General features: G+C 40.4%; 1 protein-coding gene across 6 annotated transcripts in view; it reads right to left on the bottom strand.

The window, feature by feature from the left end:
• Window positions 1–15,000, bottom strand: part of si:zfos-911d5.4 — an 89,374-nt gene that overhangs the window by 27,918 nt on the left and 46,456 nt on the right. For 2 of the 6 annotated variants that reach the window (XM_037544340.1, XM_037544339.1), the window contains exon 6: window positions 12,424–12,613. In XM_037544340.1, the coding sequence (XP_037400237.1) occupies window positions 12,446–12,613 (168 nt within the window). In that variant the 3' untranslated portion in view covers window positions 12,424–12,445. Of the gene's footprint in view, window positions 1–3,665; window positions 3,738–9,305; window positions 9,504–11,731; window positions 12,614–15,000 lie in introns of those variants that run through there. The other 4 variants (XM_037544337.1, XM_017685031.2, XM_037544341.1 and 1 more) reach the window with 3 other exon arrangements.

The raw sequence follows: 15,000 nt of genomic DNA, 5'->3' as shown, positions 1-15,000 counted from the left end.
GAGTCAGACAGTAATCAGATAATGGGGAAACTCCAGGTCTACATGATTCAGACAGTAATCAGATAATGGGGAAACTCCAGGTCTACGGGAGTCAGACTGTAATCAGATAATGGGGAAACTCCAGGTCTACATGAGTCAGACAGTAATCAGATAATGGGGAAACTCCAGGTCTACAGGAGTCAGACAGTAATCAGATAACGAGGAAACTCCAGGTCTACAGGAGTCAGACAGTAATCAGATAATGGGGAAACTCCAGGTCTACAGGAGTCAGACAGTAATCAGATAACGGGGAAACTCCAGGTCTACAGGAGTCAGACAGCAATCAGATAATGGGGAAACTCCAGGTCTACATGAGTCAGACAGTAATCAGATAATGGGGAAACTCCAGGTCTACAGGAGTCAGACAGTAATCAGATAATGGGGAAACTCCAGGTCTACAGGAGTCAGACTGTAATCAGATAATGGGGAAACTCCAGGTCTACAGGAGTCAGACAGTAATCAGATAATGGGGAAACTCCAGGTCTACAGGAGTCAGACAGTTTAGTGTCATCTCATCTTCAGAGTCTGACCAAATCGGCTGGGTGATAACTTTCAAAATATTATGAGATGTCTCATGTTAATGAAACTGGCCTTTCCATCAATGCCATCTTAGGATCCTCCCCAAGGAACACAGTCTGTGCACCAATTGCATTTGCCAAACTGACCATCACTGAAAGGTCATGACACGGAACAGAGGGGCATATGCATGGACAGCCAGGTTACCTGTTAGCTGTTTGAACACCATAAAGGCCCCGTGTTCAGTGACCAGCCTGCTGGCTCTTTTACATATGGAACCCAAAGACGAGGACTTTCCCTTCTGTCCTGCACCATCGCGGTTCAAGTGCCTGCCGCTAGAAGGGTCAAGGCAGTGACCTCCACCCTTTGTTCTGGAGAGCAGCCAAGAGTAACCGTTTGTCCGTACCAGGCCAGGGTCAGACTACCGAGGTCAGAGAGGAGTCATGAGATGGTCATTGATTTGGGAAGGAAGTGGATGGTAACAGGATCTTTCTCACCTGGACGTGCCTCCATGACTGAGCATGTGAAAATCACTGCAATTTCATGGCAGCGAGCAATCTAGTTTATTAAAGCAATACTTCAACATAAAAGTCAAACGTACAATTTCACCGTCACCTCAAATTTAACTGACCTGCTGAGATGTTTGGTTCTTTAACTTTGCAGTGGAGCTATAAGGCTGATATAGCTGACAAATGATGGAAACCTCATCTGTTAGCCTGATTCTACCTGATTCTACACCTATATCATTATCACACTTCTCAAACTGTGCTATTAAATAAAATTTAATAAAATAAAACGAGTTATTAAATAAAAACTTGCTTATTGCATCAATTTTCAGAAACTGTTCAGAGAACCGACAGCATGAAGACACATTAAACCCGTTTACACCACATTAGCATGCATTTTTAGTGATCAGAGCCATTTTTTCTTCATTTTACATAAATGGTTGCAACTGTAACAACTGCAATTTCCCTCTGGGACCAAGGATTCCCGATTCTGATTCGGACTGATTAAGAAAAAAAGTTATTCTTTAAATAACATCTTAGAAATTCTCTTACTTTCTTTTCTTAACTATTTCCTTAAGAATAATTTTAAGAATCCTTGAAAATATTGTGTCCTTAGTTTTCTTATGATAGATTCACACTTTCCCAGGCTGTAAGACAAGGTGAGCATCTAAGCATATCAGTTTATCTACTCCTGCTCGTCCTCATCTCTTACTTTCCGCCATCACCACACTATCCCTGTATTTTCCAAGGATTTTTTTTCTGTTGGCTGTATCTTACACCACCAGCTCTAGTTCTGGTCTAGTTCTCTCAGGTGAGAGAAAAAACAAGGAAACTGAGGATGGAGGATATTCAAGGCTGACAGAAGCCCCAAACCAACAGCCTTCCTGCACGTCCTGCACCGATGAAAGCATCCAGACTGAACTTATATCTGAACTTATACTCCATTCATATAGTGATGGTTAAAGAGTTAACAAAAGTGAGTGAAGAACAATTAGATACATTTTAGTGAAACGTGTAAATCAGTTTTTGTTAAAAGTGAGCACTGAACTTGAATATAATACAAGGTGTAATAAAAGGTGAACTGAGCTCCACAGAGTAACGGAACGAGTCTCTCCACGTTTTCTGTGTTTTACTGTATGTTTGCAGGTCAGAATCTGCAGATCTAAGATCATAGACAGACAGACATTCTGTGATGGAAGCTTTAAGGTTATTCTGAGCTTTAAAGACTAGTAGCAGAGCTTTAAACTCTATCCTGAGTGATCCAGGCAGCCAGTGCAGCTCTTTTAAAGCAGGATCTGATCTGATCTCCGTTTTGTTTTTGTTAGGATTCGCACTGCTTCGTTTTGTCCGAGCTGTAAAGGATGTACTGTTTTCTTAGGAGGTTCAGTATGAAAACCATTACAGTGATCAACTCTGCTGGAACAAGCGCATGAACAGGTTTCTCTGCGTCGCCCTGAGAGAGAAAAGGCTGAACTTTAGTGATTCTCTCACAGGACGAAAAGCTGCTTTACTGACTGTTTACATGCAGATAAAACAGAGCTCAGACTCTAAGACCACACCCAGGTTTCTGCGGCTGGTTTGGTTTTTGAAGCTAAAGAACCAAATTTCTCATAAATCATTTTGCTCCAAGTTTCTGTACCAACAATCAGTATTTCAGTTTTTTCATGATTTAGTTGTAGAGAATTTTGTGACATCCACTGAGAAATATCTGACACACAGCTGGAGTCTTGATCTTCAGAAGGAATGGAAATGTATAGCTGGGTGTCGTCAGCATAGCTGTGAAAATTGATACTATTCTACCTAAAGACTACATCTAGTGGTAGCATGTACCTCTAAAACTGAACCTTGAGGGACTCCACAAGAAATGTTTTTTTGATTAATCATTTCCAAGTAAAACTATGAATTGTCTATTACCTAAATATGATTTAAACCATTCCAAAACTGTGCTAGAGAGGGCGACCCAACATTAAAGATGCTGGGTTAAAGTCTTGTGGTCAACAGTATCAAAAGCATCAACAGTATCCTGATGGAGTACAATCATCCATCACATCTTGGCTACAACAGCCATGTGGTCTGGTGTATAACTAAAGCTAACTTCAGACCTGCAACATCTCGTCTACATCTGATATGCAGGGGAAACTTGTGTAAACTTCATTTTTCACTGAGCTTTAGAGCTTTCAGACCCATCATTTAATCAAATATTCTTTTACCATAAATTGAATACACATCATGGCATGGATCAAAGGAATGGACTTTGTCAATTTCTGAAGTTACTTCGACATGCATGAAGAGTCATGTTTGAAACAATGCTGTCTGCAGAGGTTAGCTGGGGGGGGGTTGTGGCAGGACGCTGACGAGCGTATTTTAGCTCAATATCCTGAATTCCCTTGTGAACAGAGCTGGCCTTGATCCGAGCTCCGCCCTGCGGAATTCCGGGCTGGATCAGATTCCAGCTTTGCAAGTTGCACAGTGTTCTGGTCTAATCTCGGGTGACATGTCATCCACTACCAACCTCCAGCACGAGCCCACAGAGTGGCCTTTGTCCATCAGCTCAGCCAGCCGTAGCTCCAGCCGTCCAGTCCCCTCCTCCAGCCGTCCAACCCCAGACACCACTCACGCTGCCCAGAACCTGCTGATGGACAACCTGAATTCCGCTCAGTCAACAGCTTCCAAATCCTTACCAAAAACACATGATGAGCATTTATGGATGAGTGAGTTTAGTTTGGTTTCAATAGAAAAATGCAGACGTTTGGATTTGGTTTGTTGAACAATTAGAACGTTAAAATAAATCACTGTTTACATTCATACATGCCATTATGTCCTGAAATGGTTTTGGTTTGGTTATTGTCTTCAATTGTTTTTTTTTTTTTTGCATACATTGTACAGTGGGGCAAAAAAGTATTTAGTCAGCCACTGACTGTGCAATTTCTCCTACTCAGAAAGACGAGAGACATCTGTAATTTTCATCATAGCTACACTTCAACTATGAGAGACAATATGAGAAAAAAAAACAGGAAATCACACTGGAGGATTTTTAAAGAATTTATTTGTAAATTATGGTGGAAAATAAGTATTTGGTCAATAACAAAAGTTCAACTCAATACTTTGTGACATAACCTTTGTTGGCAATGACAGTTTCCTGTCATTTTCCATTTTCAAACGTTTCCTGCAAGTCTTCACCAGGTTTGCACTGTAGCTGGTATTTTGGCCCATTCCTCCTGCAGATCTCCTCTAGAGCAGTGATGTTCTGGGGCTGTCGCTGGGCAACACGGACTTTCAGCTCCCTCCACAAATTTTCTATGGGGCTGAGGTCTGGACACTGGCTAGGCCACTCCAGGACCTTGAAATGCTTTTTATGGAGCCTCTCCTTCATTGCTGAGCGGTGTGTTTGGGATCATTGTCATGCTGGAAGACCCAGCCACGTTCCATCTTCAGTGCTCTCACTGATGGAAGGAGGTTTTGGCTTAAAATCTCATGATACACGGCCCCGTTCATTCTTCCCTTAACACGGATCAGTCGTCCTGTCCCCTTTGCAGAAAAACAGCCCCAAAGCCTGATGTTTCCACCCCCGTGCTTCACAGCAGGTTTGGTGTTCTTGGGCTGCAACTCAGCATTCTTCTTCCTCCAAACACGATGAGTTGAGTTTTTACCAAAAAGTTCTATTTTGGTTTCATCTGACCACATGACGTTCTCCCAATCCTCTTCTGGATCGTCCATATGCTCTCTGGCAAACCTCAGACGGGCCTGGACGTGTACTGGCGTAAGCAGGGGGCACGCCTGGCACTGCAGGATCTGAGTCCCTCTCGGCGTCGTGTGTTACTGAGGGTAGCCTTTGTTACTTTGGTCCCAGCTCTCTGCAGGTCATTCATCAGGTCACTCCGTGTAGTTCTGGGATTTCTGCTCACCATTCTCATGATCATTTTGACCCCACGGGATGAGATCTTGAGTGGGGCCCAGATCGAGGGAGATTAGTTTCTTACAATTGCTCCCACAGTTGATTTATTCCCACCAACCTGTTTGCCTGTTGTAGAGTCATTCTTCCCAGCCTGGTGCAGGGCTACAACTTTCTCCCTGGTGTCCTTCGACAGCTCTTTGGTCTTAAAAATAGTGGAGTTTGGAGTCTGACTGTTTGAGGCTGTGGACAGGTGTCTTTTATACAGATAACGAGGTAAAACAGGTTCCATTAATACAGGTAATGAGTGGAGGACAGAGGAGCTTCTTAAAGAAGAAGTTACAGGTCTGTGAGAGACAGAAATCCTGCTTGTTTGTGGGCGACCAAATAAATATTTTCCACCATAATTTACAAATAAATTCTTTAAAAATCCTCCAGTGAGATTTCCTGGATTTTTTTTTCTCATTTTGTCTCTCATAGTTGAAGTGTAGCTATGATGAAAATTACAGACGTCTCTCGTCTTTCTGAGTAGGAGAACTTGCACAATCAGTGGCTGACTAAATACTTTTTTGCCCCACTGTATGCATGTATGTATATATATATATATATATATATATATATATATATATATAACTGAAATGTATCACTGATCATTTCATGATGAATGGACCAAAGGAAATTTGACTTGACTCAAAATGACTTGGAAAAAATTCTGGTTCCGTTAAAAGTAAAGTATGTTTTTCCTTCTGTAAAGTTACTATTTTCAAGATATGAGGTTTTGTTCAGACATCAGCGATACATAACTATATGTATTTTATCTCTGTCAGGACAATTTTTACATAATTACTTATTTACATAAATACTCCAGCTGCCCTTAACATTATGTAAAGATGTCACGGCAAAGGGACCAACAGAAAGAGCCCAGAATTATCTGGAATAAAATCTTTTTTTTTTCATTGACTTTCATTAAAAACTAAAAGTTTTTCCTTCTCCTGAAAATTTCCTTTTGGAGATAATGAGATATTTTATTATGATTGCACAATGTCCAACATATTTTACCACTGCAGTACCCACATTTCATCTGTGGCTTAGTAAGGTACATCCATCCATCCATCCATCCATCCATCCATCCAACCATTATACTGTTCATAAATTTGGAATCATGCTATATTTATAATTGTTACTCAGTAATAACATGTAATAAATTAGATACCATAACACAAACCGATGATTATTTGCTTTTTAAATCTATGAAGTAATAATAAAACATTCTGAATTATTACAGGGTCTTGCAATTATTAGAAACATATACACACACACATTTTCTAAGCCACTTATCCTCCTGGGTCACAGGAGGAGTTGGAGCCATTGGATGGAAGACAGGAAAAACCCTGGAGAGGTCACCAGTCCATCAAAGGGCAGACATGAAACTTTTATTATTACTATTTTTATTATGATAACAGAATAATTTTAGACATGCATTGGCAACAAGACTGGATTTATACAACAGAAACATTGTGAAATGTTTATCCATCTACCTAAACAGTGAAACTCTGTGCTGAAGACAAAACTTTTAACAACAACACAAAATACAAATAAGCATATCCACTGATTTATATATCAACACCATACTATTGACAATCCAGTAAAAACAATTAAGAATTTACTAGCATAGTAACAGTATTATTTCAGAAATATCACACAGAAATAGAAATACAGGTGTTGAATTGAGGTGAATGAGCTTAAAGGTTTTGCTCCAGTGAGACTTGCAGTGAAACCATCAAACAGCGCAGAGACTGAGTACGAAAACTCAAACATCTAAACATAACATCATAAGATAAGATAAGATAAGATAAGATAAGATAAGATAAGATAAGATAAGATAAGATAAGATAAGATAATCCTTTATTAGTCCCACAGCGGGGAAATTCCCAATCAATTAATCAATCAATCAACAATCAATATCAGATTCACACAACAGTAAACAAAGTTATATATTGTTGCTGTCATGCAAAAACCTTGTATCTCTCTTTTTTTTGGCAGAATTTGCCCTTTACATGGTGTAACTTTCAGGATGGACAGATGGTCCAAAATTACTTCTAAAGAAATCTGATTTACATTAACTTTCATTAGTTAAGATTTTTTTTATCTGTTAAGTCACCATTTTGGCAGACACAAGGTTTTGTCCTGACAGCTATGATGTACCACTCTTCAAAAGTTTGGAATCACTGTTTTTTTAATAATATGAAACTTTGGCTTTTGGCTGCAGATAAACAGTTAAATGCTCTAATGTACTTAATTGGTAGGAAGCTGTGAATAAAAATATAGAAATGTAAGATTTGTCCAAAGGGGGTGATCAAATCCAAAGGAAGATCATTTGACGAAAAGGAATGTAAAAAGATGCAGGTATAGTTTAATATAAATAATATCATAATAATAATTATTATTTTATTTACTTCCTTTTCACATCATTCCTGCTGAATACTGAATATTGAATACTGTATAAAACACGGTTCCTTTTGGTACTGTGTTATATTTAAGTCCACATTATAGAAGTTAATAAAAGTTATTATTGTATAAAAACAGTACTATGGTAAGTGATTCCAAACATTCGATTGCTAGAGTATATGGCTATGCATGTAGGGGGTGACCAACACTCACCACCGCTGCTCTTGAAAAGGATTTCTAACACATTTAATTATAGTTTTCTGCTGTTGAGAAAAGACTGATCACATTCCCAAAGTAAAAGCCATAAACAAGCAGTTTGTGACTGAAAAAGTCCAAAAACCAGCACAATTTAAACAGCCTAATCAACTAAATATAATCTAAACTTTTTCATTATTTATTGTGTCAGCTCTTCACCTCCACATGCCTCCAAAGTTCAGTCTTAGAAGCTGGTTAATAATTTTCTGAAGTAATCCAACACATTCAGTGATGTTAAGGTCTGGACTCTGGGGTAGTCGGTCCATTATACTGAGAACACCAGCAGCTTAATTGTTGCTTTGACTAGAAATGAAAAAAAGTATATAATGATTGTCTCCAAACTTTGCAGAGTACTATACAGTGGTGGACAGTAACTGAGTAACTGAGTATCTGAGTAACTGAGTATCTGAGTAAATGTAATTAGTTTCTGTACTTTAGTATTTTTGGTGTATCTGTACTGAAGTTTCTCCGTTCTGGGCGACTTTTTCCTTTCACTCCACTACATTTCAGAGTCTAATATCCGACTTTTTCCTCCTACATTTTGAGAAATCTGTCGTTCCTTTTGGTTTCTGTGTGTATAAAAACGTAACATGTCAAAACGAAAGAAGCGCAAAGCCAGAGCACCAATCAGGGCCCAGCGGTCACTTTGTTTAGAGCTGGTTTTGACCTGTTGGTCATACCGACCCAGTGCAGCACGCGGTTCAACGTCAGCGCAGCAGCGTAAAACTTTGGGAGAGTCTGTTCAACATAAATGATGAACTAACCTAACTTTGTGTAAATAGAGCTCAATATAGAAATATGTCCACATATGCAGTCGAGACTGACGCGGCTTTTTTCTGAATTTCTACAAACACCATTTCATTTTATAGTAAATGAGTTTGGGCTGGTTTATGTTTATGAACAGACGCCTACAGATCAACATAGTAAAGGAGCTCATCTGTGATCCTGAGTTTAAAGCCAGTTTTTATTCAACTGAAACTTGGAACTAATATTTATATTTATACTTAAGTACATTTGAAGGTAAATACTTTAGTACTTTTACTCAAGTGGAGGTCTAAAGGGAGGAACTTCTACTTTTACTGGAGTGATATTTTACCTTGGGGGTCTCGACTTTAACTCAGGTACAGGGTCTGTGTACTTCGTCTACCACTGGTACTATATGTCGCCTTTTCTACTCTTCCAAATCTGGGGCTAGCAGTCATGCCTCATTAGATATTTTACAAAATAAGCAAAAGAACAGGTTTAAACAAAATACAAAAAAATAAAACAGTGAAGTTACAGTGACCCCATGGCTGCGTGCAGTACCTTTCACTGACAATATGGCCAGTCAATGTTGAGCATCAATGCGTTCACTGGTATAAATTCTTCCTCCAGGGCAAATTCATAAACAGCCATTTGTGACTGAGCAAACTTAGAGTGCAACATAATGCGGTTTCAGCTCGAGAGTCGCCGTTCAGGAAGATCGGATCAGAGCGTTAGGAGCCTCATCCTCAGAGTTAGCTTAAGGCACTGATGCTACATCCATACCAACTACATTAAAGGCAATACCAGAGATGCTAAATGGGACTGTTAGCTGTTAGCGCTGATTTTAAGAGAGAAAGACAATGGCTGGAGCACACAAACCTATGAATGGGACAACAGATAAAAACGACCACTTCTTTAACTTTTATTGATCTGCGGGCTAATGTAAACAACACTGCTTGCTAAAGGCCACCACATGTGGACACGTCACACTCCATCGCGCAGCATCCAAAATTCAGAACCACTGCTTGTTATGAAGAATTTACCATTACTGCTTTATTAAAGCCAGGCTGAGAGCACGGAAGCTGGAGTAGATGATGAGTGGCCTGAAATTTACACAGAGAAAGACAGTCGATTGTGTAGATAAACAGGCAAATGCTGTGTTTTGTACTGTATCTACTTTGTAATTCAGCACAATGCGTCTGATGTGTGGTGTCATTAAGCTATTATGGTTGCTGCTTTATATTAAACCTCATAGCCTCAATGGATCTTCTCAATACATCATTCAAGCAGTGCTGCACAATATAGACAAAATAGCATTTCTGCGATCAGCGCTACACACTGCAATTTGACCAGGATTATTCTCCAGTGTATGTTTTGGTTTGTCCATCTGAATTTACATGACCAAATCACCAAAAGACTAATTATTCAGTAACTTCATGAAATAAATGTAAATTTTAATTTAATTAATTTACTTTATTTATTTATTTTTGTAAAAATTCCCTCAAATTATCAGAACGTGTGTTTTATGATCTCCACATTTCACTACATGCTCTCAATTCACTGCTGAGAGCCAAAAATCTCCGCCGCTCTTTGTGTTGTTCTCTAAAAGTGATGTTTCCAGAGCAGATCACTGAAGAGACGCCGTCTGTTTATAGATTAGAGCCCAGATTTGGGGAAAAACGGCTCGACTTTCAGTAGAAAAACAAACTGAGTTCAGCTTCTTTTATTATAAGGGTTTAAAATGACGTCACCGTCTATTAGACTGGAGAGAAGAGCTACAGCCTCACACGACGCCCAGCTTCTGAATGGAGCTTATGGAGTATGAACGTTATGAAGAACATGACGAGCGGTTTGGGACCACCGGTGGTCCCGAGGAGTTAAAGAGGTTAATCCACAGTTAATGATTTTCCTGCATGATTTGACAAAAATAATGTATTTTTTTAGACTGCATGAGTATGACCGGTCAGTATTCTCACGGTGGATAAAAATTCTCAATATCTCAAAACATTTTCACAATATATGAAATGCATTATGACTCAGAGGTGATTCTTCTAAGGTGTGATAGATACAGAAAGTTACTAAAACTATGAGCACAACCATTTTTCTTCTTCCTTTCATCCAATTACACAGGACGTATAATGCTCTCTCTGTAGCTGGTCATTGTTAGTGTTGATATCCATGATATACTCAGAAAAGCATACTGAGCTGTATTTTATCATAATAATGACAAAAACGTCCTATTGCTTTCCTCTAATTTGAATACTTTTTTATATTGAATATTTTTATATTTTCAAATCATCACTTCATTCCTGAGCCACCCATCCAACCACGTTAACAGAGAAACGTTTTCACGTCTCACTCCAGAGACCCATCCACTGTGCCTCCGGCGAGTTCACTGACACAATCGCTAATTAATTTGCTGCTTTAAAGTGCAGGCCGGCACTAGACTCGCCATTCAAAACAAGAGAAAATTATCCACACTAATTAGCTTAACTGTCCTAATTTCCATAATACGTGCAGGAGTGGGATTACGCTGTGGTGGCTGAGTACGGTTGTGTCAGGAGTGGAGCCGGGTGGAGTTTATGTGGCTTGTGCTCCAGCCGTTGCTCCGGGGTGTCTCGCCGCAATAACAACGCAGGAGATCACAAATGGGTTTGGTGTTCAAATTGTGTCAAGATGAGCAGCCGCTGTTGGGTTGAGTGCGTCATTACGGCCATCATAAATACCCACGGTGTGCATGTCGCTGCTGCGGAGGGGGAACCCGTTTGACTGTAAACTCTGCTGATTCGCTGAAAGGCACTCACTATCTGAGGTATATGGAATATCATCATCATCATCATCATCATCATCTTAACAATGCTCACAGTCATCACGCTGAGTAAACAAGTATTAAAAGTATCAAAGCTACATTAGATTAAGATTAAGTGACCCTTATTGCTCCCACAATGGGGAAATTTCACCTCTGCAATCTAACCTACATACACCCTTACTGAACACACACACTAGGGGGCAGTGAGCACACTTGCCCGGAGCAGTTGGGGGTTAGGTGTCTTGCTCAAGTCACCTCAGTCACGTACTGTCGGCTCTGGGAGTCCTCTAGGCTCAATAAAGTGTTCTGACTCTGAAATCTGGTCTTTTTCCTCATGTGACACACATGTGTGTCAGTGTGAACAGATAAACACACCGAATCTGATGTTTTCAGTTATGGTTTGAGATGCTTTCATATGTGGTACTGAAATCTGATCCGTATCCGATCTGCGGCGACGCGACAGCCAGATCGGAATTCATGCGACTTTTTTCACATCAGTCCAACTCGACATTCGTCATAATTTTGCGCTGCTGAGTCTCATAAACATTTAGGCTGATGTTTCTGTACCAAAAAATCAAGAGACTCATCGCAGCCGCTCTGTGTCCGAAGAGGTTTCAAACGAAACAGCTGAGTGTGGCCGGAGGAGCTCGAGGCTGCAACGTTTACAGAATCTGAGGACATGAACCAGAGAAGTGGCCGTGACCGAATAACGTGCCCTTTTTATGGCAACCTCGAACACACTGTGGGTGATGAGTCCAGCTGTCAAACCACTGGAACTTCATATTTGCTCCTGCAATGCTGGCGAAGACGAAGCTGAAGCTCTGTGAGTGACTGGGGTTCGCTGGCCGTCATGACCGCTTACCTCTGGACTAGCCGCCTCGTGCAGTATTGTTCTTTAGGAGCTGATCTGTTCAGACTGTCACATACAGACCACATTTAAAAGATAATCTGAACAGCCATAGAAAAAATCGGATTTGGTGAGAAAATCAGATTTGGGCCACTTTTACCTGCTGACTGAACGCAGCCTTAGACTCTTCTTTGAACACTCTTCACTGTTTTGAGTGGATAGAATTGGTTAGTATTTCACTGAGAACCTGTTTTTCAAAGCTTCAAACAATTCCTAAGCCTGCTGGTGTTGTAGGTAACTTGCTGCCTAAAGAAATGGGGCTCCTATAAATTGCAATGCAGTTGACGAAAGTCTGTGGAGTTCCTACCTCCCTCTCTCTCCCTCTGTATCTAGATGCTAAGGGTGATGGTATGGATAGTGTTGGCCGGGATCTTGGCGTCTTTGTCCTCTCCGCTGATGCGAAACACCACATGTGTGTTTGAGGGAATGGTAGCCGTCCCGGTCAGTGGTTTTCCCAGCCAGCTTTGCGCTCCACGCTTATACATCCTCACAGTCACCTACACAGCAACACACAACAAATGTGATTAAAGGAACAGCTTCAAATTCAGTTTTACACCATTTTCATTTCAGTCCAAAAGCAGAGAAATGCAAAAGCGCAGACAGAATTCAGACTTTAATACAGCTGCTTCTGTTTGTAGCTGGGCCGTTCTACAGAAGCGTCCACTTCTCTGTCTCTCCATAGGAGTCTCTGGTCTTACTGACCGTCTCTGGTGCTCCTCATAATAAAGGAAACATGTTTTTAATGATCGGCGCATTTTACAGAACATCAAACCACATGCTGTCCATCAGGGAACGTCCACTAAAATGGAATTTAATCCATTTGTGTTTCTATTTTTTCACAGTGACCTCAGAATAAAGTCGGTCACACCAGTGACGTCAGCTAGAAGCTTCATATGAGATCATGAGCTGAATGAGAAGATCTCTGAGAACTGAGAGACACAGTGGACTCACCATGAGCTTTTCTCCATAGATCCTCAGACAACAGGTCAAAGGTGGTCGAGTGACGTCATCGGCGTGACTTTTATTTCAGAATAAGAGACGCAGTAACACCAGAGACACAACGCCTGGGGGACATTTATTATATAGTTTATAATATTTATTTTTATTTATATAGTTTGTTTTCTGTATGTCATTTAAATCATATATTCCACAGTCATGTAGAGATTATTGCAGTTAAAATTGTATTTTGTAATTTTTTTTTTTATCTCTAAATACGGCCTCAGCTTCACACACAACTGTGGGGACGAGCTCTTCTGTGGTGACTGGAATTCTGGATGATTGATTTATAAACCAGTATTGATCAATTGAGGCTCAAGAAGGTAGAATTGTTAAAATAAACTATTGTTTTATTTTAAAATCTAAATAAATTGTAACCCTGGCATGTTTTTAAGTGTAATATATCGGTAAACGCTAGGAACACAGAAATGGACGTTTGTGTAGAACGCCGCCGCTATGCAGTGAACATCTGCCCATGTTTATAGATACAGTGTCATAAACCACATGATCAAGTCTATTAGAGACACTGAACACCTGAACACCTCCACCCGGTTTGAGGAGACTCTCTGGTGATTTAGGGATGTGGTTAGCGTGATGCTATGTGTTCAAGCTTCTATTGTTAGCTGATCATTTGACGGAAGTCAGGGTTTGTGTGGTTTCTGACTGTCTGATGTTCTCTTATCTCTAAATGTGGAAAAAACTAAAACCACAAAACAGAAACAGTGACAGCAGATATCCTGAAGCCTGAGCTTCATCTGAACTTTTGTCCACATTAAATACAGAGGAAACTTGGTGAAAATCTTTCAAATTTTAAAATCTTTTTAATTTTAAAAATAAACAATTTGATGAAGTTTGAAAATGCACTGTTCACTCCATACAGTCCATATATGGAGAACAAAGTGCAGAAATAAGTTTGAATTTAATGTTTTTGAGGTTCCATACATCCACTTATTCAGTCTGCGGCAGTGCAGCTCCGCCCATTCACGCTGAGGCTATAAGGAGTGTTTCAGCCCTGAATGAGGCTCATTACAGAGGCAGCCTATCAGCTCTGCCTTAAAGGCACAGTAACAAAAGCAACCTGTTTTATCGTAAAGATTAGAGAGAGGCTGGAAAACGGTCGAGTAAAAATGAACTGCGGCTTCTTTTGGTACATAAAGCCACAGAAATGTTATGAAAGGACAGAATAAAATACAAAAACATGAATATAAAATACAGATTATAATCTGCTGTAGACTCAAGAAGGGAACGTCTGGAGAGGCTTGCTGGTGACCTCCGGAGGCCAAAGAGGTCATGACCCTGACTGAGACCTTGTGATATCAGTCCAGACCACTCTGGCCTTCACCTTTGACTTTTTGAAGCCCAAGCTGTTGTACCGAGGTTGACCAGGAGGCCCTGTCCCTCATTAATCGATCCGGAAAAAAAGCCACCTGTACACAAACTTCAGTACAGCAGGTATGACTGTGTATGTGTGTGTGTGAAACTGTGTGTGTGAGTGTGTGCTTGTTAGTGTGTGTGTGTGTGTGTTTGTTAGTGTGAGTGTGTGTGTGTGTGTGTGTGTGTGTGTGTTTGTGAGTGTGTGTGTGTGAGACTGTTTGTGAGTGTGTGTTTGTTAGTGTGAGTGTGTGTGTGTGTGTGTGTGTGTGAGTGACGGTGTGTGTGTTTGTGAGTGTGTGTGTGTGTGTGAGACTGTTTGTGAGTGTGTGTTTGTTAGTGTGAGTGTGTGTGTGTATGTGACTGTGTGTGTGACTGTGTGTGTGTTTGTGACTGTGTGTGTGAGACTGTGTGTGTTTGTTAGTGTGAGTGTGTGTCTTTGTGAGTGTGTGTGTGTATGTGTGTGAGTGTGTGTTTGTGAGTGTGTGTGTGCTTGTTAGTGTGAGTGTGTGTGTGT

Source organism: Pygocentrus nattereri, chromosome 13 (genome assembly GCF_015220715.1).
Source record: "Pygocentrus nattereri isolate fPygNat1 chromosome 13, fPygNat1.pri, whole genome shotgun sequence".
Taxonomy (NCBI): Eukaryota; Metazoa; Chordata; class Actinopteri; order Characiformes; family Serrasalmidae; genus Pygocentrus; species Pygocentrus nattereri.
Note: the sequence above shows the minus strand (reverse complement) of the source record. Positions and strands in the feature narration are given on the sequence as shown.